General features: G+C 44.9%; 1 protein-coding gene across 1 annotated transcript in view; it reads right to left on the bottom strand.

The window, feature by feature from the left end:
* CA4 (carbonic anhydrase 4) overlaps positions 1–26,834 on the bottom strand; it is a 58,796-nt gene that overhangs the window by 10,147 nt on the left and 21,815 nt on the right. The window contains exons 2-6 of the mRNA XM_070932008.1: positions 13,517–13,570; positions 10,258–10,428; positions 6,774–6,931; positions 1,692–1,781; positions 326–389 (exon numbers count right to left, since the gene is read on the bottom strand). Of these exons, the coding sequence (XP_070788109.1) occupies positions 326–389; positions 1,692–1,781; positions 6,774–6,931; positions 10,258–10,428; positions 13,517–13,570 (537 nt within the window). The remainder of the gene's footprint in view (positions 1–325; positions 390–1,691; positions 1,782–6,773; positions 6,932–10,257; positions 10,429–13,516; positions 13,571–26,834) is intronic.

Raw genomic sequence — 26,834 nt, forward strand, 5'->3', positions numbered from 1 at the left:
CAGTGATTCACTTCGCAACTGTGACAAGAAAGGTCATTAATTTTATTTATTTATTTATTTATTGGTTCGATTTATATGCTGCCCTTCTCCGGACACTCAGGGCGGCTTACAATGCGTTAAGCAATAGCTTTCCTACTTTTTGTATATACCTGCTTAGTAGGGCTTTCGGCATAACTCACTTAACTGTCTTGCTTAGCAACGGAAATTTTAATTGTAAGCTGTTCAGAATCTCCTTTGGAGCCGTGTGGCCTCGAAAATCCAATGAATTAAATCGAATGATTAAATTGAATTAAATTCACATTTGCATTAGGTCTCTTCTCCTTACCTGCAGGCCCAATCTTTTCTAAATTTGAAATGAGCGATTCATAGTTTCGATTCTTTTTGCCAACCTGTAACAGAGCAAAACATATTAAGAATTGAACCTGGAACATTTTTGAGCGGCTCAAGATTGACTCAGCCTTCCATCCTTGTGAGGTCAGTAAAATGAGGACTCAGATTGTTGGGGGTAAGAGGCTGACTCTGTAAACCGCTTAGAGAGGGCTGTAAAAGCCCTGTGAAGCCGTATATGTCTAAGTGTTATTGCTATCGAAGGCAAACTCTGCCCACTGTTAGGAGTTCGATCCTGACCGGCTCCAGGTTGACTCAGCCTTTCATCCTTCTGAGGTGGGTAAAATGAGGATCCAGATTATTGAGGACAATAGGATGACTCTGTAAACCGCTTAGAGAGGGCTGGAAAGCACTGTGAAGTGGTATATAAGTCTAAGTACTACTGCTATTGCTATTTGCTGTTTGAAGCAAGTCCAAAAAAGGAGGGTGTCCAGTTTAAGAAAAGCTTGCCTTTCTTTCTTTCTTTCTTTCTTTCTTTCTTTCTTTCTTTCTTTCTTTCTTTCTTTCTTTCTTTCTTTCTTTCTTTCTCTTTCTTTCCTTCCTTCCTTCCTTTCTCTTTCTTTCTTTCTTTCTTTCTTTCTTTCTTTCTTTCCTTCCTTCCTTCCTTCCTTCCTTCCTTCCTTTTTCTTTCTTTCTTTCTTTCTCTTTCTTTCTTTCTTTCTTTCTTTCTTTCTTTCTTTCTTCCTTCCTTCCTTCCTTCCTTCCTTCCTTAATTCTTCCTCCCTCCCTCCCTCCTCTCCCCTCTTTCTTCCTTCTTTCCTCCCTCCCTCCATCTCTCTATGTCCCGCTCTCTTTTTTCCCTTCCTTTGGGAGAACACAGTGAAAAATAGCTGTTAAATTTGGCAGGAAAGAGGAGCTGAAGAATTCTGTTGCCCCAGGAGAAAGGACTCTAGAAAAGTGCTTCAAACTTTGGCAACTTTTGCACTGTGTGGACTTCAACTCCCAGAATTCCTTAGCTGGCTGAGGAATTCTGGGAGTTGAAGTTTTCATAGCTCAAAATTGCCAAAGGTTGAGAAACTGCTCTGGGAGGAGAAAGTCGAGGTCAACAGGGGCTTTCAGAGGTTGTGGGGGGGGGGGTCTCATCCACCACAGGTGTCTCCAAAGAGGTCTGGCCAAGATATGTAAATGCAACCTGCCCTGTATAGGAGGATGGCTCAGTGAAACCACGATGGGTGAGGATTATGGGTCTTGTGGCTTCAATACAACTGGAAGGCACTGGATGAGACTGACCCAGTTTTGAGTTTGTTCAAAGTCTTGAAGTTTATTTTTTAAAAATTACAATGGAACTCAAATCTATTCCATACCTTTATAAAAAATCCCAGCACCGCTACGCCTTTTCCTTTGATCGCTGAATCTGTGCTGCTAAATTCCTCCTTAATGTGAACAATGTGAAGCTGTAAGAAAATCAGAGGCTGGATTGACTCAAGACCTTTTATTACTCAAGTCACAGTGGGTTAAAAAACACTTTTTTTTAAAAAAAATAAAATTTTATTATACATTAGAAACAAAAAACAGCCTGTGCTATACATAAGAAAGGAAGATTTGGTTCTTCGGATATATCCTCATGATCGCCAAAATCCACGTGATTTCACAGGGTGAAATATTGTATATGTTGTTTGTAATGTTAGTAATTTAAAATATAAAATGTTAAAAATAATAATAATAATAATAAAAAATAATAAAGTAATTTCAAGTCTGAAAAAAAAAAAGAAACAAAAAACAGAATAAAGACTATAACGAAAGACAATCACATACATACGACTGAGGTTGATTCAACCCCCATATATATATACAGTTTGTAAATAACATTACATATCATCATACTACAGCTTCACTTTGGTTTATCATACTGCATCTTGCATTTGTTAACAGGGTGGATTTGATTTAAATCGAGTTGATTTAAATCACAATTTAAATCATGATTTAAATAACTAGTTAAAAGGCTTGATTTAAATCAACTCGATTTAAATCGTAATTTTTAAAAGAGCAACTGTCATCTCTGCTACTCCTTTGACCCACTGTTGACTCACCGATAGTCCCTGTATATTGCAGAATATACAGCCTCATGCTACATAACTAAGCTCCATTTCATGCTGAATAAACTAAATTATTTATGTATCTTAAATAGAAAACTATCTTACGATAGATTTTTACCCCAAAAGTTTTTTATTAAAATAAATTCGCTAAGAAACAAAAAAATCCGATTTAAATAAAAAAAAATCTGATTTTTTTAAAAAAATCATTGATTTTTATCCACCCTGTTTGTTAATCTTCTTATATCTAATATCCCCTTATTTATATTTAGCTTGCTATTTACATATCTATGCTATATGTTTCCCTAACATCTACCTCATGACATTTTGACTTCTATCCATTGGTACCATTTATCCCAGCTTTGATTGAAAATTGATTCTTGTCTATCTTTAAGTATATACAGGTTAATCTATCACATTCTGCACACAAACAAAATTTTGTTGATAATCATCTGATCCGATGGTACTTCCTTCCCTTTCCAAAATTGCGCATATGAAATTCTAGCCGCAGTGGTAATGTGTATGAAAAGGTACCAGTCTGCTTCCCTTATGCCCCCAGGGTTTATTTTATTTATTTATTTATTTATTTTATTCGATTTCTATACCGCCCTACTCCCGAAGGACTCAGGGTGGTGCACAGCCAAACAATAAAACACATCCATACAAAATTTAAAAGTAGAATAAAATCAAATTAAGTAATTTTGGCTCCGACAAATTTAAAACCCCGAACTATTTAAAACCAATTTTAAAATTGAATGTATAAAATACTAAAAGATATTTAAAAATTAAAAATCTTTTATGAAAGAGGGAGAAAATTAGGCCAGGCCCGCCTGGTGAAATAACAAGGTCTTTAAAGCGCGGCGGAAGGTGCGCAGATCCGGGATCCTCCGTATCTCTGGGGGGAGCTCCTTCCAGATAGTGGGTGCCCCCACAGAGAAGGCTCTCCCCCTGGGGGCCGCCAGTCGACATTGTTTGGCCAACGGCACCCGGAGGAGCCCCTCTCTATGGGAGCGTACCGGCCGGTGGGAGGCTATTGGTGGTAGTAGGCAGTCCCGCAAGTACCCAGGTCCTAAGCCATGGAGCGCTTTAAAGGTGGTAACCAAAACCTTGAAGCACACCCTAGCAAGTAGACCTCTAGTCTCAGTTGAAAACTGACTCCTGTAATCTCCATGAGCCAAACTTTTATCTTACTTCAATAGTTTTGGGCTTGTAGACATGTCCACCATTGGTGGCAAAATGTACCCCTGGCTGACCCACATTTCCAACATTCTGCTGAGGTTCCAGGGAACATCTTTGCGATTCTTGCTGGTGGTATATGCCACCTATATAACATTTTAAATATATTTTCTTTGAAAGACACTGCCTTTGTCATTTTCCCATTTCTATTCCATATTTGTTGCCATTTTTCCAGATCTAATGAATATCCGAAATTCCTCCCCCAGACTATCATCGAGTCTTTAACTATTTCCTCAGCTACAAATCAGGACAGGAGGAGGTTATATACCTTAATAATAAAAGAGAATATTTGTAGATCAGGGTTGACATGAGGGACCTTGATGCTATCTAAGCTTGGTTGTTTTCTTGGAAACTTTTCATTACCCAACTAAGTAATGTCATTAACATTGGCTAGCTACGCCCCCGAACTGGTCCCCGGCCCGGTCACCGCTCGCTTACCCCACCTCATCAGAGGCTTCTTTTTTTTTTTACTTTTAAAAGCATTTTTTCTACAACCTCTTCAATCGAAAAAATGCTTTTAAAAGTAAAAAGAAAAGCCTCTGATAATCCCGCAGCTCAGCTGGGATCGGCAGAGGCTTTTCAAAGCATTTTTTCTACAACCTCTTTGGCTGAAGAGGTGGTAAAAAAAAAATGCTTTGAAAAGCCTCTGACGATCTCAGCTGAGTTGCCTGATCGGCAGAGGCTTTTCAAAGCATTTTTTTCTGCAACCTCTTAAGGTTGTAGAAAAAAGGCTTTTAAAAGTAAAAAAAAAAAAAAAGTTGGCCGCGCCCACCCAGTCATATTACCCCCCCACCAAGCCACACCCACAAAATAAGCCACGCCCACAGAACCGGTAGTAAAAAACTTTATTTATTTATTTATTTATTTATTTATTAAATTTTTATACCGCCCCCTCTCCCGAAGGACTCGGGGCGGTGAACAGCCAAAATTAAAAACACACAATACAAATATTAAAATACATTAAAACAAAATTAAATTATCTTAGGCTTCTCCAATTTAAAACCCCGTTACCCATAAAATTCACCAATTAAAATTTTTTTTTTTTTTTAACCCAGCCCGGCTTGCTGAAATAAAAAAGTCTTCAGGGCCCGGCGGAAGGTCCGGAGGTCCGGGATTAGTCGTATCCCTGGGGGCAGCTCATTCCAGAGGGCGGGTGCCCCCACAGAGAAGGCTCTTCCCCGGGGGGTCGCCAGCCGACATTGCCTGACAGACGGCACCCTGAGGAGACCCTCTCTGTGGGAGCGTGTTGGCCGGTGGGAGGTTATCGGAGGCAGAAGGTGGCCTCGTAAATAACTGGGTCCTAAGCCATGGAGCGCTTTGAAGATGAGAACCAACACCTTGAAGCGCACTCGGAAGACCACCGGAAGCCAATGCAGCTCGCGCAGGAGAGGTGTCACGTGGGAGCGCCATGCCGCCCCCATAAGTACCCGCGCGGCCGCATTCTGCACCAGTTGGAGCCTCCGAGTGCTCCTCAAGGGGAGCCCCATGTAGAGAGCATTACAGTAGTCAAGGCGGGAAGTAACGAGGGCATGAGTGACCGTGCATAGGGAGTCCCGATCCAGAAAGGGGCGCAACTGGCGTATCAGGCGAACCTGATAGAAAGCCCCCCTGGCCACGGCCGTCAAATGCTCTTCTAAGGACAGCCGTGCGTCCAGGAGGACACCCAAGTTACGCACCTCTCCGTGGGGGCCAATGTCTCGCCCCCAATAGTCAGCGATGGCACCAGCTGACTATATCGGGACGCCGGCAGCCACAGCCACTCAGTCTTGGAGGGATTGAGTCGGAGCCTGTTCCTCCCCATCCAGACCCGCACCGCCTCCAGGCACCGGGACATCACTTCAAGGGCATCGTTGGGGTGGTCTGGGGTGGAGATGTACAGCTGGGTGTCATCAGCGTACAGATGGCACTGCACCCCAAAACCATGGATGATCTCGCCCAGCGGCTTCACATAAATGTTGAACAGGAGAGGCGAGAGGACCGACCCTTGTGGCACCCCACAAACCAAGTGCCTTGAGGTCGACCTCTGCCCTCCAGCCAACACAGACTGCGACCTGTCGGAGAGATAGGAGGAGAACCACCGTAAAACAGTGCCTCCCACTCCCAACCCCTCCAACCGGCGCAGCATGATACCATGGTCGATGGTATCAAAAGCCGCTGAGAGGTCTAATAGGACCAGAACAGAGGAGCAACCTCTGTCCCGAGCCCTCCAGAGATCATCAACCAACGCGACCAATGCCGTTTCCGTGCTGTACCCGGGCCTGAAGCCGGACTGGAACGGATCTAGATAGACGGTTTCCTCCAGGTACTGCGGGAGCTGTCGCGCAACCACACTCTCAACAACCTTCGCCAGGAAGCGAAGGTTGGAAACTGGACGATAGTTTGCTAAAACAGCTGGGTCCAGAGAGGGCTTCTTGAGGAGGGGCCTCACCACCGCCTCTTTCAAGGCGGGAGGCAAGAACCCCTCACTCAAGGAAGCATTTATAATCCTCTGGAGCCAGCCTCGTGTAACCTCCCGGGTAGCCAGCACCAACCAGGAGGGACACGGGTCCAATAAACATGTGGTTGCGTTCAACCTCCCCAGCATCCTGTCCACGTCCTCGGGAGTCACAGGGTCAAACTCATCCCAGATAACCGTCTCAAGACAGACCTCGGACAACCCGCCTGTACCTACCCAGTCGGAGTCCAAGCCTTCCCGAATTTGAGCCCACCCCTGGTATGTATGTATGTAAATAAATATATATTTAACCGGTCAGTCCTAGAGGAGATCAACCCTGACTGCTCTTTAGAAGGCCAGATCCTGAAGATGAAACTCAAATACTTTGGCCACCGAATGAGAAGGAAGGACTCCCTGGAGAAGAGCCAAATGCTGGGAAAGATGGAGGGCAAAAGGAGAAGAAGGGGACGGCAGAGAACGAGGTGGCTGGATGGAGTCACTGAAGCAGTCGGCGTGAGTTTAAATGGACTCCAGAGGATGGTAGAGGACAGGAAGGCCTGGAGGAACATTGTCCATGGGGTCGCGATGGGTCGGACACGACTTCGCAACTAACAACAACAACATATATTTCAAATGTTTCCTGAGGCCAGAGTTTGGAGATGAATGTTTCTGGGGGCTTTTACCTCCATGGGGTACCTCTCTCCATCGATGCTGTGTTCGGATCCAGGACTCCGCGTGTTCCCCATCTCGCTTCCCCAGTGGAAATGAAACTGCACCGCCTTGTATCTCCCGTTCAGACCCCCAGACTCCACCTTCGCCGACTGACCCAGCCGGACGACGACTGCCAAGGAAAAAATGGATTCAGTACAGCGTAGTCTTCGACTTACGACCACAAAAATGAAGCCTCTCCATGTTTTGTTGCTAAGCGAAACATTGACTCAGTGGATTTTACGACTTTTCTTGCCGCAGTTGTTAAGTGAATCAATGCCGTGGTTAAGTTAGGAACACGGTTGTTAAGTGAATCTGGCTTCCCCATTGACTTTGTTTGTCAGAAGGTCGCAAAAGGGGATCGCGCAACCCCTGGGACGCTGCAACTGTCGTAAGCAGAGGTGGGATTCAGCCGGTTCTGTCCGGTTCGGGCGAATCGGTAGTGGCGACTGTGGGAAGCTCCGCCCACCCTCCTGGACATAATGCACGAGTTCTGCATATGCGCAGAAGGCCGTGCGGATGTGCAGAGGAGGTGCGCGCACTCACATTTGCAAACCAGTAGGGAAGGTAAGTGAATCCCACCTCTGGTCGTAAGTATGAGTCGGTTCCCAAGCAGCTCAATTTGGATCAGGTGACCACGGGGATGCTGCAATGGTCGTAAGTGTGAAAAAATGGACAGAAATTTTTTCAGCGCTGTTGTAACTTCGAAGGGTCATTAAGTGAACTGTTGTAAGTCGAGGACTACCTGTATTACTTCCTGGCTCATTTTAGACTTGCTTTACAACCTGCCCTTTCAGTCTGCTGAACACACCAGGAGATGCAGGACATTTAAAAGCCCAAATAGAATACAGGTCGTCCTCGACTTACAACCATTCATTTAATGACCGCTCAAAATTACAATGACACATAGCTATTTGCAAGGGGGGGGGGTCACATGATCACATTTTACGACGGTTTCGCTGAAAACCAGCAGCTGCGAGCAAATACAATTGGGCCAGCTGTATTGCTTAATGCCTGCCGGATTCACTTAACAACTGCAGATTCATTTAACAACCTTGGAAAAAAATGTGTAATACTGGGCACGATTCACTTAACAACCGCTTTTGCTCAGCAACAGATGGTCCCAAATCAAGGACTACAGATAGCCCTCAACTTACGACCACAATTGAGCCCAACATTTCCATTGCTAAACAAGACAGTGGTTAAGTGAGTTTCACCCCGTTTTACAATCTTTTTTGCCACAGTTGTGAAGTGAGTCACATAAATAAAGTGAGTTTATTTATTAAATTTATTTATTCATTAAATTTATATGCCGCCCCTCTCCGGAGACTCAGGGCGGCTCACAATACATTAAAAAAAAAACACCATTCTAAAAACATTTAAAAGATTAAAAAACATTAAAAACCTTAGAACAGTGGTCCCCAACCCCCGGTCCGCGGACCGGTGCCGGGCCGTGGAGTACCTGGCACTGGGCCGCGCAGCGGCCGGGGGACATGAACGCTGCAGCGCAAAGGCTCCTGGGCCGTGCGCAATGGGCCGTGCGCAAAAGCTCCTGGGCCGTGCCCCCACCCCTGCGCGCGCTCAGCGGGCCGCGGCGATAAAAAGGTTGGGGACCACTGCCTTAGAACACATTCACACAGTTGTTAAGTAACATGTTTGTTAAGTGAATCTGGCTTCCCTGTTAATTTTGCTTGTTAGGAGATCGGAAAAAATGATCCTGTGACCTCGGGACACTGCAACTGTCATAAGTTGATGCCAGTTGCCAAGCCTCTGAATTTTGATCCATGGGGAGTGATGCAATGGTTGAATGAAAAACGGTCGTAAGTCTCATTTTTCAGTGCCGTCGTAACTTTGAACAGTCAGTAAACAAACCATTGTAACATGTCACATGTCCACCATAAATGATTTAAAAGTCCCTTCTTTACATTTGTATTTCCAATAGTCATTTGAAATCCGTTTATACATCCTGGACAATTTACCTCAGGGGTGTCAAACTCAAGGCCCAGGGGCCGGATCTGGCCCGTGGGGTGGTTAGATCTGGCCCATGGGACCACCCTGAAAACAGTGAAGGACCGGCCTGCAGTGCCTTTGCTTCACTGGCAGAGGCTTGCAGGAGGCCGTTGCAGCCGAAAACGGAGTTTGGGAGGGACACAGGTGGCCCTCGTGAGCTCCGTTTTTGCTGGCAGAGGCTTGCAGGAGACCGTCACAGCCGAAAACAGAGGTCGGGATCCCATTTTTACTGGCAGAGCACTCGGGCCACCACAGCAGGTGTGAAATGCTACTGGTTCGGACCGGTTCTGGTGAACTGGTAGTAAAAAATGCAGGTATTTCCGATGATCAGCTGGGTGGCGATCAGCTGTGACGTGTGATTTATATTAGCTAGAATCATCGGATTTCCTGCTTTCTAGCTAATCTAAACCATGTGGCACAACGGATTCCGCCCCCTCACTGTTCTACTTACTTTTGCAGATGCAGAAGGCTTCAAAATGTTCCTTTTTTAGCGCTGTGCGGGCACGCACTCAGTAGCAGACTCACAGAACCGGTAGCAGACTTCAGAGGACTTCACTGCTGCACCACAGGTGCCCCTGACATGAGTGATGTTGAGCTGGCCATGCCCCCCACAGCCCCCTCGAGGTCAAACACAACCTTGATGCAGCCCTCAATGAAATCGAGTTTGACACCTGTTGTGGTCCGCCAGCAGCCTGCAGAGCTGGCAGCGGAGTCAGACAGTGAGGAGGCTGAGGAAGAACATGGGCCAGTCCTGGAGGCTGGGGAAGACCCGGACGAGGGCTCTGTGCCAGAGGCAGAGATGGGGCCAGGGCCCATCTGGGAGTGATGTGCGGACTCCAGAGCCTCCCGAGGCTGACATCAGAGAGGCAGAGGAACAGGAGGAGCCTGTTCCTAATGCACGCATGAGAAGGCAAGAGCAGCTAAAGCAAAAAGGACAACTCAGGAGTAAGGCCAAGAGATGATTGGCCCCTCCCATAAGGCTTAAAAGACCAGCAACAGCTATTGGGCTCTTTGTCGGAAAACAACGTTGATAGATTTGTTTCTTGTCTTGCTGCATTTATTTCTTGTCGGTGTCTTCTGCTCCTGAACTTTTGCCAAGAAAAGCCTTTGGCAGGTTGCCTAATTAGACCAAGGTTGGTGATAAGGCTGAAGGATTGTGTTATGAAGAATTTGTTTTGAATTAGTTTGGACTACGCTGAGAATGAGTTAATTCTCAGCTGTTCTAATAAAGTCTGTTTGTTTAGAACTGTTTGCGTATGATAATACCTACTTAGGTTCGGGTCATAACACCACCTCTGACTTATCTGGTGTTAAATACCAACGATACATCATATTGTAAAATTTTTCCTTTAAGTTATAATTTAGTGTACATTTTAGACCTTTCGTCCACATATTCTCCCATTCTGAGGAATACCTGTATGGCTTGTATGAGGTATTCCTGCTTCTCACCTGTGTGTCCGTTGTTTTCCATGCTCCATTTGTGGTCGGATTTGACGTTGTAGTTTATAAACTTAAACGCTTTCAGAGAGTCGTTGTATGTTACCTGCCGGGTGAGAATATTAACCGGAGATTGTTTGTTGTTTCCACATTCTGAATATAGCTTCGCCCATAGGCGAGGTTCTGCAGGAGGGAGAGGAGAAAAAAGACTTTTGAATGGGACAGAAATTGGATCAAGACCAATAAAACTGTGATTTCTGCAAACTATGGTTTATGAAGTTGAAGTCTTTAGGACTTCCTGGCCTATAAACTGGAAGAAGTCTAAAAGAAGCCAGCGGGAAAACAGAATAACAGAGTTGGGAGGGATCTTGGAGGTCATCTAGTCCAACCCCCTGCTCAAGTAGGAAACCCTACACCATTTCTGACAGATGGCAGTCCAGTCTCTTCTTGAAAGCCTCCAGTGATGAAGCTCCCACAACTTCTGAAGGCAACTTCTGTTCCATCAGTTGATTGTTTCTCACTGTCAGAAAATTTCTCCTTATTTCTAGGTTGAATCTCTCCTTGTTCAGTTTCCATCCATTATTCCTTGTCTGGCCTTCGGATGCCTTGGAAAATAGCTTGACCCTCTCCTCTCTGTGGCAGCCCTTCAAATATTGGAAGATGCTATCATGTCTCCCCTAGTCCTTCTGTTCTCTTCACTAGACTAGCCATGCCCAGTTCCTGCAACCATTCATCGCATGTTTTAGCCTCCGGTCCCCTCATCATCCTGGTTGCTCTTCTCTGCACTCTTTCCAGAGTCTCCACATCTTTCCAACATCTAGTCCATCCCTTGCTCAAGTAGGAGACCCTACACCACTTCAGACAAATGGCTATTCAGTCTCTTCTTAAAAACTTCCAGTGTTGGAGCATTCACAAGTTCTGGAGGCAAGTTGTTCCACTGATTAATTGTTTTCACTGTCAGGAAATTTCTCCTTAGTTCTAGATTGCTTCTCTCCTAGATTAGCTCCGTTCATTTCAAACCATTGTATAACAATACAATCATTCCAATCATCAAAACCTAAAATCAAACTTTTGTTTTTTTCAGGCTCAAGTAAAAAGCCCAGAAGTGGTTTCCAACTCAATAAATCCTTTTCTTTAGTTAAAACAGTCTGTTTCCCGCCATCTCCTATCTATTTTCAATTTCAGTCCCTGGTCTCAGGGGTGGGTTCTAAATTTTTTTACTACCGGTTCTGTGGGCGTGGCTTATTTTGTGGGCATGGTTTGATGGTCATGTGACAATTCTTTAGGATTTAGCAGAGGTACTGGTCTACCAGGCTTTTAACTGCTTGCAGAGCTGTACCAATCTACCTATTTATTTTTTGCAGGCACCGGTCTACCCATTTGTTTTTCAAGCGCACTGGTCTACCACCACACTGCCTTTTACCACTGATCAGCTGTAGGGCGGCCCTTTGAAGCCCCGCGGCAAGAGTTTAAACAGTTTTTTTCCTTCTAGCCGATCAGCTGGGACTCGGAACGGGAGGCAGTGAATAGATTGGGGGTGGGGCCAAATAAAAGGTAAGAATTATGCGAGGGAGGGGCAGGGGGCCCAGTTCCCGAACAAAGAGAACCGGTTCAGTGACGTTATATTGTTACCGCTACCGACTCGGCCGAACCGGGCCGAACCGGGAGGAACCCACCACTGCCTGGGATCTAATACTAGCCATGACTCTAATAGACACTCATCCTCGGAACATTACAAGTAGTAGTCCTTGTCTTACAACCATTCATTTAGTGACCGTTCAAAGTTACAACAGCACTGAAAAATGGGATTTATGATCACTTTTCACACTCAACAACCACTGCAGCACCTCCATAGTCACATAATCACAATTCAAAATAATGGGCAACTGGCATGTATTGATGACAGTTGTCCTGTCCTAGGGTCATTTGGTCACTATTTGTAATCTTCTCAGCTGGGTTGTGACAAGCAAAGTCAATGGGGGAAGAGAGATTCGCTTAGCATGATTCTCTTAACAACTGCAGTGGTTGCCTTAACAGCTCTGTCGAAAAAGATGTAAAATGGGGCAAAACTCACTTAACAATGGCCTTGCTTAGCAAATGAACTTTGGAGCTCCATTGTAATTGTAAGACGAAGACTACCTATACTTGAAACCTATCTTGTCTCCCAGTTCCCCAACTGGGAGCTGCCTTAGGATTCCATGAAAACTTAGTCAGGCTATATGGTGGTGTGGTGGCTCGGTGGTTAAGATCTGGGTGTGTGGCAGTGGTGGGTTCCTTCCGGTTTGGCCCGGTTTGGCCGAGCTGGTAGCGGTGACGATATGATGTCACTGAACTGGTTCTCTTTGTTCGGGAACTGGGGGCCCCCGCTCCCCCCGCATTATCCTTACCTTTTATTTGGCCCCACCCCCAATCTATTGCTACCTCCCAAGTCCCAGCTGATCGGCTAGAAGGAAAAAAACTGTTTAAACTCTTGCCGCAGGGCTTCAAAGGGCCGCCCTACAGCTGATCAGTGTTAAAAGGCAGTGTGGTGATAGACTATTGCCTCTAAAAACAAATGAGTAGACCAGTACAGCTCTGCAAGCAGTTAAAAGCCTGGTAGACCAGTACCTCTGCTAAATCCTAAAGAATTGTCACATGATAATCAAGCCACGCCCACAAAATAAGCCACGCCCACAGAACCAGTAATAAAAAAATTTAGAACCCACCCCTGGTGTGTGGGCTGGAAAGCCAGCAGCCCAGGTTCGAGACCCAAGCACCTCGCGATGGGGTGAGCTCCCATCCTCACCTCAGCTCCTGCCAACCTAGCAGTTCGAAAGCATGCAAATGTGAGTAGATAAATAGGTATCATTTCGGTGGGAAGGTAACAGCGCTCCGTGATGTCATGCTGGTCACAGGACCGTGGAAATGTTTTTGGACAGCGCTGACTCAATGGCCTTGAAATGGAGCCCTCTGGCAACCACTAGCAGAGTAAAATCTGCAGGGACGCCTTTATCTTTCACCTTATAGTCAGGCTATTGGCAAAAGCATGAAAGAAATTTAACTTTGCAATCAGAAGGTCCTTTCAGAGCAAGACTGGAATGGCAGCAAAGCAGCCCAGAAGCTCTCCAAGAATTCAATGTTTTTATTACCATTTGTTACACTCAGCATTTCATTGCGTAACTATCCATAATAGTGGCTCTACAGAAAAGGAAATATAATAACTTGCATTTTCCCACACCTTGCCCATGATTCGTGTCTTACAGTACATTGAACTGTTGGCTTTGAAAGTTACCTTTGCAATCTGGGATTTTGCACTGTTGTGAGGCATAACACCAGGTTTTCCCTTCTGCAAAAGACAAATAGCTTTCATTGTTTAATCATATTATTCCTAACATGAGTGACAACAAAGAACAGGTATCGTTTTCAAAAGACACATTTTTTAAAAAAGGTATTAATTGATTTATAATTCTGTCATCCCTCCCAGGGATGCAAAAATTCACCTATATAATTAAAAATGGAATAGCACAAATTAACCGAGGAAACATCAGACAGACAAAATATACAATATGAAATAAAATGAGAAATGAAAGAACAAGGGAAAAACAGTAAAAATAAGAGAATAACAGGACAGAATAATAGAATAGAGTTGGAAGGGACCTTGGAGGTCTTCTATTCCAACCCCCTGCTCAATTAGGAAATCCTATACCATTTCAGACAAATGGTTGTCCAATCACTTCTTAACACCTTCCAATATTGGAGAACCCAGACTGCTAGTTTGTTTCTTCCTTTTTCGTTATTGTGTATTTTCACTTTGGAAATAAAAAAAAAAAAATTAGTGGAACAAAAGTCCCTGGAAAGCAATCTGAAATGACAATCTAAATGATTGTTGCAGTAAAATGATATTTGAAAGAGAAGGAAGGAAGGAAGGAAGGAAGGAAGGAAGGAAGGAAGAAAAGAAGGAAGGAAGAAAGGAAGGGTGAGGGAGGAAGAAAGAAAAAAGGAAGGAACGAAGGAAGAGAAAGGAAGAAAGAAAGAAAGAGAAAGAAAGTAGAGTAGAGTAGAGTAGAGTAGAGTAGAGTAGAATAGAATAGAATAGAATAGAATAGAATAGAATAGAATAGAATAGAATAGAATAGAATAGAATAGAATAGAAGGATGGGATGGGATGGATAGAGCAGAGCAGAGCAGAGCAGAGCAGAACAGAACAGAACAGAACAGAACAGAACAGAACAGAACAGAACAGAACAGAATAGAAGGATGGGATGGGATGGATAGAGCAGAGCAGAGCAGAGCAGAGCAGAGCAGAACAGAACAGAATAGAATAGAATTCTTTACTGGCCAAGTGTGATTGGACACACAAGGAATTTGTCTTCGGTGCATATGCCCTCAGTGTAAATAAAAAGACAAGATACATTTGTCAAGAATCATAAGGTACAACACTTAATGATAGTCATAAGGAACAAATAAACAATCAAGTCATATTAGGAAACAATATCAATATAAATCGTAAGGATACAAGCAACAAAGTTACAGTCATGCAGTCATAAGTGGGAGGAGATGGGTGATAGGAACAATGAGAAGACTAATAGTAATAGTGCAGACTTAGTGAATAATTTGACAGTGTTGAGGGAATCATTTGTTTAGCAGAGTGATGGCGTTTGGGAAAAAACTGTTCTTCTCTAGAAGGAAGGAAGGAAGGAAGGAAGGAAGGAAGGAAGGAAGGAAGGAAGGAAGGGGGAGGGAGGGAAGGAGGAAGGAAGAAAGGAAGAAAGAAAGAAAGAAAGGAAGGAAGGAAGGAAGGAAGGAAGGAAGGAAGGAGGAGGGAGGAGGGAGGAGGGAGGAAGGAGGGAGAAAGAAAGAAAGAAAGAAAGAAAAGAAAGAAAGAAAGAAGAAAGGAGGAGGGAGGGAGGAGGGAGAAAGAAAGAAAGGGAGGAAGGAAGGAAGAAAAAAGAAAGAGAAAAAGAAAGAGTGAGAGAAAGAAAGAAACAGTGAGAGAAAAAAAGAAAGAAAAAGAAGGAAGGAAGGAAGGAAGAGGGAGGGAGGGAAGGAGGAAGGAAGAAAGGAAGAAAGAAAGGAAGGAAGGAAGGAGGAGGGAGGAAGGAGGGAGAAAGAAAGAAAGAAAGAAAGAAAGAAAGAAAGAAAGGAGGAGGGAGGGAGGAGGGAGAAAGAAAGAAAGGGAGGAAGGAAGGAAGAAAAAAGAAAGAGAAAAAGAAAGAGTGAGAGAAAAAAAGAAAGAAAAAGAAGGAAGGAAGGAGGGAGAAAGAAAGAAAGAAAGAAAGAAAGGAGGAGGGAGGAAGGAGGGAGAAAGAAAGAAAGAAAGAAAGAAAGAAAGAAAGAAAGAAAGGAGGAGGAAGGAAGGAGGGAGAAAGAAAGAAAGAAAGAAAGGAGGAGGGAGGGAGGAGGGAGAAAGAAAGAAAGAAAGAAAGAAAGGGAGGAAGGAAGGAAGGAAGGAAGAAAAAAGAAAGAGAAAAAAGAAAGAAAGAGTGAGAGAAAGAAAGAAACAGTGAGAGAAAAAAGAAAGAAAAAGAAAGAAGGAAGGAAGGAAGGAAGGAAGAAAGGAAGAAAGAAAGAAAGAAAGAAAGAAAGAAAGAAAGAAAGAAAGAAAGAAAGAAAGAAAGAAAGAAAGAGAAAGAAAGATAGGAGCTAAGAAATGGCTTCTCTAAGTAACAGACTGGCAACTTGCAAAGTTGAAGATTGTTAAGAGGATGACCAGCTGTGAGGTGGATGGACCCAGCAGTGATGGGGGCACCGTTGGAAGATCTGAAAAAAATGGGTTGGGGACAGACCCTCCTGCAGACAATCTCTGCTTCTGATTGCTGAGAGTCAATACTGATATAATCGCATCAAATTGCAAGCTTTTCCTCTATTATTACAGGAAGCTGAAAAACTGCTTCCTTAAATACACGATTAGATAATTGCAACGTTTAAATAAATGCCAGTGGCTTTTAACCATAATCATAACAACTGGGGGGAGGGCACTTTGCTCAGAAAGAATACGTTAATATATAAAAAGATATTTGCAAATATATAAACCAGGAAGGAACTAGGAAAGAAGATAAAACGTCCTGGGGAACATTATCTGGTGTCAGATACAATAAGTGACTATAGCAACTGGCCAACCCCTGACCTCAAACAACTGAGCAAGGTTAACCTGGATGAAAAAAACATCGAAAATTTTTGGCCTTAGACAATTTAGAACTACGCCGCCTTCGGTCTGACCTAAGCGTAGTGCACAAAATTATCTGCTACAACAGTGTTTCTCAACCTTGGAAGCTTGAAGATGGGTGGACTTCAACTCCCAGAATCCCCCAGCCACGTTGTGCTACAACCTCCTACCTGTCAGTGACTACTTCAGCTTCAACCGCAATAATGCATGAGCACACAATACATACAAAACAGTGATGGGTTTCAAATTTTTTTACTACCGGTTCTGTGGGTGTGGCTTGGTGGGTGTGGTATGGCTTGGTGGGTGTAGCTTGGTGGGCGTGGCAGGGGAAAGGATACTGTAAAATCTCCATTCCCTCCCCAATCCAGGGAAAGGCTACTGCAAAATCCCCATTTCCTCCCGATCAGCTGGGACTTGGGAAGCAGAGAATAGATGGGGGCGGGGCCAGTCAGAATTTTTACTACCGGTTCTCCGAACTACTCAAAATTTCCGCTACCGGTTCTCCAGAACTGGTCGGAACCTGCTGAAACCCACCTCTGATGCAAACTCAAGGTAAACCGCTCCAAACTCGATTGCAGAAAATATGACTTCAGTAACAGAGTGGTCAATGCCTGGAATGCACTACCAGACTCTGTGGTTTTTTATTTTATTTATTTATTAGTCATATTTCTATGCCGCCCACTCTCCGAGGACTCTGGGTGGCTTACACCAAAGACAGTATACTAAATAGCATATTGCCCCCAACAATCTGGGTCCTCATTTAACCACCTCGGAAGGATGGAAGGCTGAGTCAACCTTGAGCCGGTGAGATTTGATCCGCTGATCTGCCGAACTAGCAGTCAGCTGAAGTAGCTGCAGTACTGCACTCTAACCACTGCACCACCTCGGCACCTCGGTTTCTTCCCCAAACCCAGTGGTGGGTTGCTCCCGGTTCGCACCGGTTCACAAGAACCGGTAGTAAAAATTTGTAGTAGTTCTGAGAACTGATAATAACATTGTCTGGCCACGCCCCCGAACTGTTCCCTGGCCCGGTCGCTGCTCGCTTATCCTGCCCACCTCATCAGAGACTTTTTTTTTTTAACTTTTAAAAGCATTTTTTTCTACAACCTCTTCGGCCGAAAAAATGCTTTTAAAAGTAAAAAAAAAAAAAAAAAAGCCTCTGATAATCCCGTGGCTCAGCTGGGATCGTCAGAGGCTTTTCAAAGCATTTTTTCTACAACCTCTTAAAGTTGTAGAAAAAATGCTTTTAAAAGTAAAAAAAAAAAAAAAAAAAAGTTGGCCTCGCCCACCCAGTCACATTACCCTCCAAGCCACGCCCACAAAATAAGCCATGCCCACAGAACCGGTAGTAAAAAAAATTAGAACCCACCTTTGCCCAAACCCCCAAAACTTTAACCTTAGACTGTCTCCTGTTGACCTCACCCCATTCCTAAGAGGTCTGTAAGGGGCTTACATAAGCACACCAGCGTACCTACCGTCCCCATTTATTCTTATCCATTTCCTGTGTTCATAATCATGTTTATACTTATATCTGTTATCTTATACATGTTTGACAAACTAAATAAATAAAAATAAATAAAAATCCTTGGGAAATTGAAGAAACAGCTAAGAAGCGGGCAACGAGGCAGGGATTAAATTACTTTGTTGTTATAGAAATGGCTTAGTAGAGGTAGTTCTTGACTTACAACAGTTCACTTAGTGACCCTTTGAAGTTACAATTGACACTGAAAAAAGCAACGTATGACTGGTTTTTCACACTTATGATCGTTGTGGCATCCCCGTGGTCACGTGATCAAAATTCAGACGAGAAAAGTCGTAAAATGGGGCAAAAAGTCATTTAACAAACGTTTCACTTAGCAACAGAAATTTTGGACTCAATTGTGGTCGTACGTCGAGGACTACCTGTACATCTCCCCCAAAACACAGCTTTCTTCTTTGGAAACAGTCCATTGGTCTGTCCCAAAGGTGTTTATTTCAAGATGCAACTGGACTTTCTTGTTATTCTTTGAAAGACGTTTCACTTCTCCTGCAAGAAGCTTCTTTAGCTCTGACTGGAGGGTAGAGGAATGGAAGGATTTATATCCCTCGCAGACAGCTCCCTCGATTTGCATCCTTTTAGAGAGTCGTTGAGGCCACTTGGAGGTATATCTGTGATATAGGAGAATAAACCCGCCAGGACAAGATTCAGCAGTCTATCTGTATTTAAAAGATGAAGACCGCTCTTTTGAAGACAGCAAAGTCCACATTTTGGACAGAGAGACCCACTGGTTTGAAAGAGGGGTCAAAGAGGCCATCTGTGTCCAAATTGAGCAGCCCTCTCTCAACAGAGGGGGAAGGATATGCCATCATCATTCTCCAGTCCACAACACGGTCCTTTCAACAGTTCCAAGAAGGCTCAAAGCATCTGAAGGCCAGACAGGTGGCCTCAAGGACTCTCTAAAAGGATGCAAATCAGTGATGGGAATCTCCTGGTTCGGTCCGGTTCGGCCGAGCCGGTAGCGGTGACGATATGACGTCACCGAACCGGTTCTCCCCCCCCCACGTTATTCTTACCTTTTATTTGGCCCCACCCCCAATCTATTGCTGCCTCCTGAGTCCCAGCTAATGACTAGAGGGAAAAAAACTGTTTAAACTCTTGCTGCGGGGCTTCAAAGGGCCGCCCTACAGCTGATCAGTGTTAAAAGCAAACAAATGAGTCGGGTCGTAAGTGCGAGGACTTGGTCGTAAGTGCGAGGACCTTCCAGAGATGACTCTGACCCACGCCCACCTAGTCACATGACCTCCAAGCCACACCCACAAAATAAGCCACGCCCACAGAACCGGTAGTCAAAAAATTTAGAACCCACCCCTGATGCAAATGACCAGCTGTCTACAAGGGATATAAATCTTTCCATTCCCCACCATCCAGTCAGAGCTAAAGAAGCTTCTTGGAGGAGAAGCGAAACGTCTTCACAGAATAACAAGAAAGTCCAGTTGCCTCTTGAAAAAGAAACACCTTTGGGACAACCGTGACCTGGATGACGGAGCATCTCCCTAGACCCGTGTTGGTGAACCTATGGCACGCGGAGCGATATCTGTGGACACACAAGCATTGCCCTAGCTCAGCTCCAGCAAGCATGTGCGTGCCGGCCACCTGATTTTCAGCCCGTCCGGGCCCACCGGAAGTCGGGAAACAGGCTATTTCCAGCCTCCGGAGGGCCTCTGTGTTTTGTTTGTTTTTGTTTTGTTTTTTATTGGATTTATATACCGCCCTACTCCCGAAGGACTCAGGGCGGTGAACAGCCACAGGATAAAACACATAAATACAAAAATTTAAAATAGAATAAAAACGAATTAAATCATTTGGCTGAGACAAATTTAAAATACCCAATAATTTAAAAACCTTGGTAGTACAGTGGTCTAAGGCACCCTGTTATTAAGCTGGTTATTAAGACCAGGTGCCTGCAATTACTGCAGGTTCGAATCTCGCCAAGGCTCAAGGTCGACTCAGCCTTCCATCCTTTCTAAGGTAGGTAAATTGAGGACCCAGTTTGTTGGGGCAATAAGCTGACTTTGTATAAATATACAAAAGAATGAAGGCTATTGCTGAGCACATTGTAAGCTGCCCTGAGTCTCCGGAGAAGGGCGGCATATAAATCAAATTAAAAAAAAAATAAAAATTAAAATTTACATTTAAAAGGGGAAAAGATTTAGGCCAGACCAGCTTGATGAAATAAGAAAGTCTTGAGCACGCGACGAAGGTGCGCAGATCCAGGATCCTCCGTATCTCCAGGGGGAGCTCGTTCCAGATCGTAGGTGCCCCCACAGAGAAGGCTCTCCCCCTAGGGGCCGCCAGTCGACATTGTTTGGCCGACGGCACCCGGAGGAGCCCCTCTCTATGGGAGCGTACTGGCCGGTGGGAGGCTATTGGTGGTAGCAGGCAGTCCCTGTGGAGGTTGGGAAGGCAGTTTTCACCCTCCCCAGGCTCCTAGAAAGTCTCTGGAGCCTGGGGAGAGTGAAAAACAGGCCTACCAGGCCCACCATGTCCACCGTGCCATCACTTGCCAAAAGCGTGGGGAATGTGGGGGTGCATGTGCCGGGGGGCGGGGCACATTGAATTACGGGTGTGGGCATGCAGACGCGCAAATCTCCCGTGCTCCCCCCATTTTTGGCACGCGACAGCAAAAAGGTTACCCATCACTGCCCTAGACAGTCCATTTGTCTGTGCATGCCCGTGTGCAAATTCAGTGAATTCTTGTCGTCCTTCAGTCTTGGAAAGCTTGCTGGAGATGTTACACTCCTCCTGCGTGAGCTGCACTGGCTCCCGGTGGTCTTCCGGGTGCGCTTCAAGGTTTTGGTTACCACCTTTAGAGCGCTCCATGGCTTAGGACCTGGTTACCTACGGGACCGCCTACTACCACCAATAGCCTCCCACCGGCCGGTACGCTCTCATAGAGAGGGGCTCCTCAGGGTGCCGTCGGCCAAACAATGTTGACTGGCGGCCCCTAGGGGGAGAGCCTTCTTTGTGGGGGCACCTACTATCTGGAATGAGCTCCCCCCGGAGATACGGAGGATCCCGGATCTGCGCACCTTCCGCCGCGCTCTTAAGACCTTTTTATTCCATCAGGCGGGCCTGGCCTAATCTTTTCCCTCTTTTTAATTATGTAAATTTTAATCAGTTTTTAAATGATTGGGGTGTTTTAATCTATCTGGGCCAAATTGTCTAATTCGATTTTATTCTGTTTTTAAATTTTATATTTATGTATTTTTACTGTTTTGGCTGTCCACTGCCCTGAGTCCTTCGGGAGTAGGACGGTATATACATCAAATAAATATAAATATAAATATAATATAATATATATAATATATATATAGATATATAGATATATAGATCATTCAAGCCAGCAAGCAAAACCGTTTTTCCTCGTCAGCAGAAATTCTGACGCTCCGTTCCCCTTCCTGAAGCTTCTTTTCTGCCGCGTCAGCATTCAGGCAGGTGGAAATCTAAGGTGACCGGAAGGAGTTTCTTTTCCAGAGCTTGTGAAATTCGAAGAGGGTTTGAGGCTGCGAGCTGCAAATTTTAGAGGATGGCTTGGTGAGGGGAAAAAAAAAATATTGACAAGGACAAATTTGTTTTTCTCCCTTGCTAATAGTTCTTCAGTTCTAAAGTTTCCAGATCTACTCAGCTCAGGAATGGATATTTTTCAAACATGCCCATTTGGATTAATGGAGCATCACATCAAAGGGATTGGAACTGGGAAGATAACAGATTTGGAAGGGACTTTGAAGGTCTTCTAGTCCAACTCAAGCAGGAGATCCTATATATCATTCCAGACAAATGTTGTTCTTAAAATGTTCTTTCCAATATGTTCTTACAAATTTCCAGCGTTGGAGTACTCACAACTTCTGGAGGCAAGTCATTCCACTGATTTAATTGTTCTCACTTTCAGGAAATTTCTCCTTAGTTCTAGGTTGCTTTTCTCTTTCATTAGTTTTCATCCATTGCTTTTTGTTCTGTCTTTGGGTGCTTTGGAGAATAGTTTGACCCCCCCCTTCTTTGTGGCAACCCCTCAAATATTGGAACATTGCTACCATGTCCTTCTTTTCATTAAAGTAGACATACCCAATTCCTGCAACCATTTTTCATATGTTTTAGCCAAAGGTGGGTTTCAGCAGGTTCTGAAGAACTGGTAGCGGAAATTTTGAGTAGTTCGGAGAACCGGTAAATACTGGCCCTGCCTCCATCTATTCTCTGCCTCCTGAGTCCCAGCTGATCCGGAGGAAATGGGGATTTTGCAGTAACCTTCCCCTGGAGTGGGGAGGGAATGGAGATTTTACAGTATCCTTCCCCTGCCACGCCCACCAAGCCATGCCACGCCCACCAAGCCACATCCACAGAACCGGTAGTAAAAAAATTTGAAACCCACCACTGATTTTAGCCTCTCAGCCCCTTTTTATCATCTTTGTTGCTCTTCTCGGCACTCTTTCCAGAGTCTCAACATCTTCTTTTTGTATTGTGATGTTTTGTGATGACCAAAACTGTACGCAGCCAGCTTGCTACCCAAGGCAAAGGACCTGGGCGGGAGAATAGTTCTTGCTCCCAAGCTATTCCATTCCGAGATCCTATTATTCCAATATTGAGAATCAGGCAGTGTTGTTCATAATAAATCATGTGATCTTGAAGGCGTAGAAGGCATCAGAATCTTCCATCGCAGTTGTCTCCTTCTACGTTTTGTGTCACCTATATCTGCATTTCCCACTGGAAGCAGCTGGTAAGAGAGCCCTGTGTATTTTGTTCCATTCCTTATCCCTGAAAATGGCAAGCTGACATCTTCGCTTTTATTTGTTTAAATCGGTGCTTTTCAAACTTGGCAACTTTAAGAGCGGTGGACTTCCACTCCCAGAATTCCCCAACCAGCATGCTTTAAGAGGGGTCGACTTCCACTCCCAGAATTCCCCAGCATGCTTTAAGTTGGGTGGACTTCAACTCCCAGAATTCCCCAACCAGCATGCTTTAAGTTGAGTGAACTTCCACTCCCAGAATTCCCCAGCTGGCCTGCTTTAAAATGGATGGACTTCCACTCCCAGAAATCCCCAACCAGCCTGTTTTAAGTTGAGTGAACCTCCACTCCCAGAATTCCCCAGCATGCTTTAAGTTGGGTGGACTTCAACTCCCAGAATTCCCCAACCAGCATGCTTTAAGTTGAGTGAACTTCCACTCCCAGAATTCCCCAGCTGGCCTGCTTTAAGATGGGTGGACTTCCACTCCCAGAATTCCCCAACCAGCCTGCTTTAAGAGGGGTGGACTTCAACTCCCAGAATTCTCTAGCCAGCCTGCTTTAAGAGGGGTGGACTTCCACTCCCAGAATTCCCCAACCGGCCTGCTTTAAGAGGGGTGGACTTCCATCCCAGAATTCCCCAGCATGCTTTAAGTTGGGTGGACTTCAACCCCCAGAATTCCCCAGCCAGTAAGCCCACAGATCTGAATTCATGCTGTTTGGGGAATTCTGGGAGTGGAAGTTCACCCATCGTAAAGCATGCTGGGTAAGGAATTCTGAGAGTTGAAATCCACCCATCTTAAAGTTGCAAAGTTTGCTATTTGGAAACCACTTCTAGTCGTTGTGCTGGAGAGAGAAAAGAAATGAAAGTTTGACTTTGGGAATTTGCTGATTAGATAAGCCCATTGTTCTAGAAATGGCTAGGATACTAAGTACATAAAACTAGAAAGTTGAGACGGTACCAGGCTATTTTTATTGTACGGCATTGAAAAAAGTTGGAAGATAACTCTTTTTTTTCTTCTTTTTTTTTCCTCCCCTTAACTGGCACTTCTTTTTACCTTCCCCTTTTCCCTACTATCTTTATTTGCATTTGCATTTTATATTATGAAATGTGTTAAAAATGGGAAGAAGAAAAAATGCTAAATTTGAAGCGTACTGGTTTAAAAGAAAAGGCTGTAGTAGTAAGCCAACAATTAAGATTTAGAAGGCTTTGTTCTGAAACATAGTTGGGAAAGCTTGAAGATGAAGAAAAAGCAAAAGAAATTGAGAAGAGAGAAACTTTGGAATATAGGTAGAGTTGGAAGGGACCTTGGAGGTCTTCTAGTCCAACCCCCTGCTCAGGCAGGAAAACCTATACCCGTGATGGCGAGCCTATGGCATGCGTGCCAGAGGTGGCATGCAACGCCCTCTGTGATGGCACGCGAACCATTGCCCCAATTCACCTCCGTTGCACATGTGCGCGTCAGGGGTGGGTTCTAATTTTTTTTACTACCGGTTCTGTGGGCGTGGCTTATTTTGTGGGTGTGGCTTGGAGGTCATGTGCTAGGTGAGCGTGGCTAGCTGGTGAGAGTCATTTCTGGAAGGTCCTCGCACGTACGACCAGTCCTCGCACTTACGACCCGACTCATTTGTTTGCTTTTAACACTGATCAGCTGTAGGACGGCCCTTTGAAGCCCCGCGGCAAGAGTTTAAACAGTTTTTTTCCCTCTAGTCATCAGCTGGGACTCAGGAGGCAGCAATAGATTGGGGGTGGGACCAAATAAAAGGTAAGAATAACGTGGGGGGGGGTGGGGGGGTGGGAGGGCGGGGAGGGGAGAACCGGTTCGGTGATGTCATATCGTCACTGCTACCGGCTCGGCCGAACCGGAACGAACAGGGATGAACCCACCACTGGTGCGTGTGCCTCATCCTGGCCAGCTGGTCTTCGGGTCTCTGCCGCGCATGTGGGGGGGGGACGTGGGGAGTGCATGGGGCGTGGCCTGGGGGGCGTGAACGCATATGGGGGGAGCGTGCAGGGGCCCCATGTGCAGGGGGTGGGGCCAGTGGTGGGTTTCAAAAATTTTTACTACCGGTTCTGTGGGCATGGCTTGGTGGGTGTGGCTTGGTGGGTGTGGCAGGGGAAGGATACTGTAAAATCTCCATTCCCTCCCTAATTCAGGGGAAGGTAACTGCAAAATCCCCATTTCCTCCTGATCAGCTGGGACTTGGGAGGCAGAGAATAGATGGGGGCAGGGCCAGTCAGAATATTTACTACCGGTTCTCCGAACTACTCAAAATTTCCGCTACCGGTTCTCCAGAACTGGTCAGAACCTGCTGAAATCCACCTCTGGGCGGGGCGCATGTGCGAGTGTGCGCACATTGCATTTTGGGGGTTCAGGCCCATTGGGCATTCGGTCGGAAAAGGTTTGTCATCACTGACCAATACTATTTCAGACAAATATCAATGTATAAGTTTTATCAATGCATAAATTCAAAGAAAAAGAAAAATAGGAAATTAAGGGAAGGAAAAAGAGTGGGGGAAAGAAAAGAAAAGGTCCAAGGGAAAAAAAGCAAAAAACTTTTGCTTTTGACTTCCAACTCTTTTTAGCAGAGTGCAAGATAACAAGATTGAAACCTCAAGTTTTTTATTTTTACATATCAGTATATAGCTGGGCCATTTCTATAACAACAAATCTTATCTCATCGGCAAAACCAAAGTCAACATTTCATTTTTTTCCCCTCCCAAGCACAAAATCCAGAAATGATATCCAAATAAAAAAAAAAAAAACCTAATTAAATATATTTTCCTCTTTGAATAAAGCAATCGGTTGAACCATTGATCCACCTTGTTGTGTAAATAATATATATATTTCTATTTGCACCTGATAATCTTTATCAACGGTCACCATTTATATTAACGAAATTCAAAACAAGTCACGAAACAAGTCACTTTTCACAGTGCCATTGTAACTTTGGTCATTAAACGAATGGTTGTAAGTGGAGGATTACCTGTAGTCCTCGAGTTACGACCACAGACCAGGGGTGAAATGCTCCCGGTTCGGACCGGATCACCTGATCCGGTAGCGATGGCGGCGGGTGGTTCGGAGAACCGGTAGCAAAAATCCCTGCCCCCCCTTCCCCCCCATGCCCAGCTGAGCCCCACGATCATCAGAGGCTTTTTCTTTTAAACTTTTAAAAGCATTTTTTCTACAACCTCTTCCGACGAAAAAATGCTTTTAAAAGTAAAAAAAAAAAAAAGCCTCTGATGATCACAGGGCTCAGCTGGGATCGTCAGAGGCTTTGAAAAGCATTTTTTCTGAAACTTCTTGGCTGAAGAGGTGGTAAAAAAATGCTTTGAAAAGTCTCTGACGATCCCAGCTGAGTTGCCTGATCGGCAGAGGCTTTTCAAAGCATTTTTTCTGCAACTTCTTGGCTGAAGAGGTGGTAAAAAAAATGCTTTGAAAAGTCTCTGACGATCCCAGCTGAGTTGCCTGATCGGCAGAGGCTTTTCAAAGCATTAGAAAAAATGCTTTGAAAAGTTAAAAAAAAATAAGTTGGCCACGCCCACCCAATCACATTACCCCCACCACCACCAAGCCATGCCCACAAATTTTACATTTCACCCCTGCCACAGACTAACCCCCAAGGTCATTGAGAGCAAGCACAAAGGGATGGGTTCCCACCTGCAAGCTCCATTTTTTGAGTTGGACTATCTGTTCTTTGTTGTCGGACTGCAACAATGCAAGGAAACTGCCCTGCCTTCCCCATTCCCACCCCCAAGAGGTGTGTGTCCCTGCCAGTGCTTTCACATGAATGTGGTAACAATGGAAGATCAAGTGGAGTAATGAGACGTCTGGGCTGGCTTGTTGAGCGAACAGGATAAGGGATGCTTTCACTGGGCCAGGCCAAACCGAGAGGAGTCTTTGGCCACCAGCCATCGGCTCAGATGGATTTTTTTAAAAAAAAATCACCCAAAAGGCCAGATGAAGAACAATGGATGGAAACCGATCGAGGAGAGATTCAACCTAGAAATAAGGAGGAATTTTTTTGACAGTGAGAAACAATCAACCGATGGAACAGAAGATGCCTTCAGAAGTTGTGGAAGCTTCATCGCTGGAGGCTTTCGTGAAGAGACTGGACTGCCCTCTGTCAGAAATGGTGTAGGGTCTCCTGCTTGGGCGGGGGGTTGGACTAGATGACCTACAAGG

Source organism: Pituophis catenifer, unplaced genomic scaffold (genome assembly GCF_029215685.1).
Source record: "Pituophis catenifer annectens isolate HBS135680 unplaced genomic scaffold, rPitCat1.0.hap2 SCAF_1, whole genome shotgun sequence".
Lineage (NCBI taxonomy): Eukaryota > Metazoa > Chordata > Lepidosauria > Squamata > Colubridae > Pituophis > Pituophis catenifer.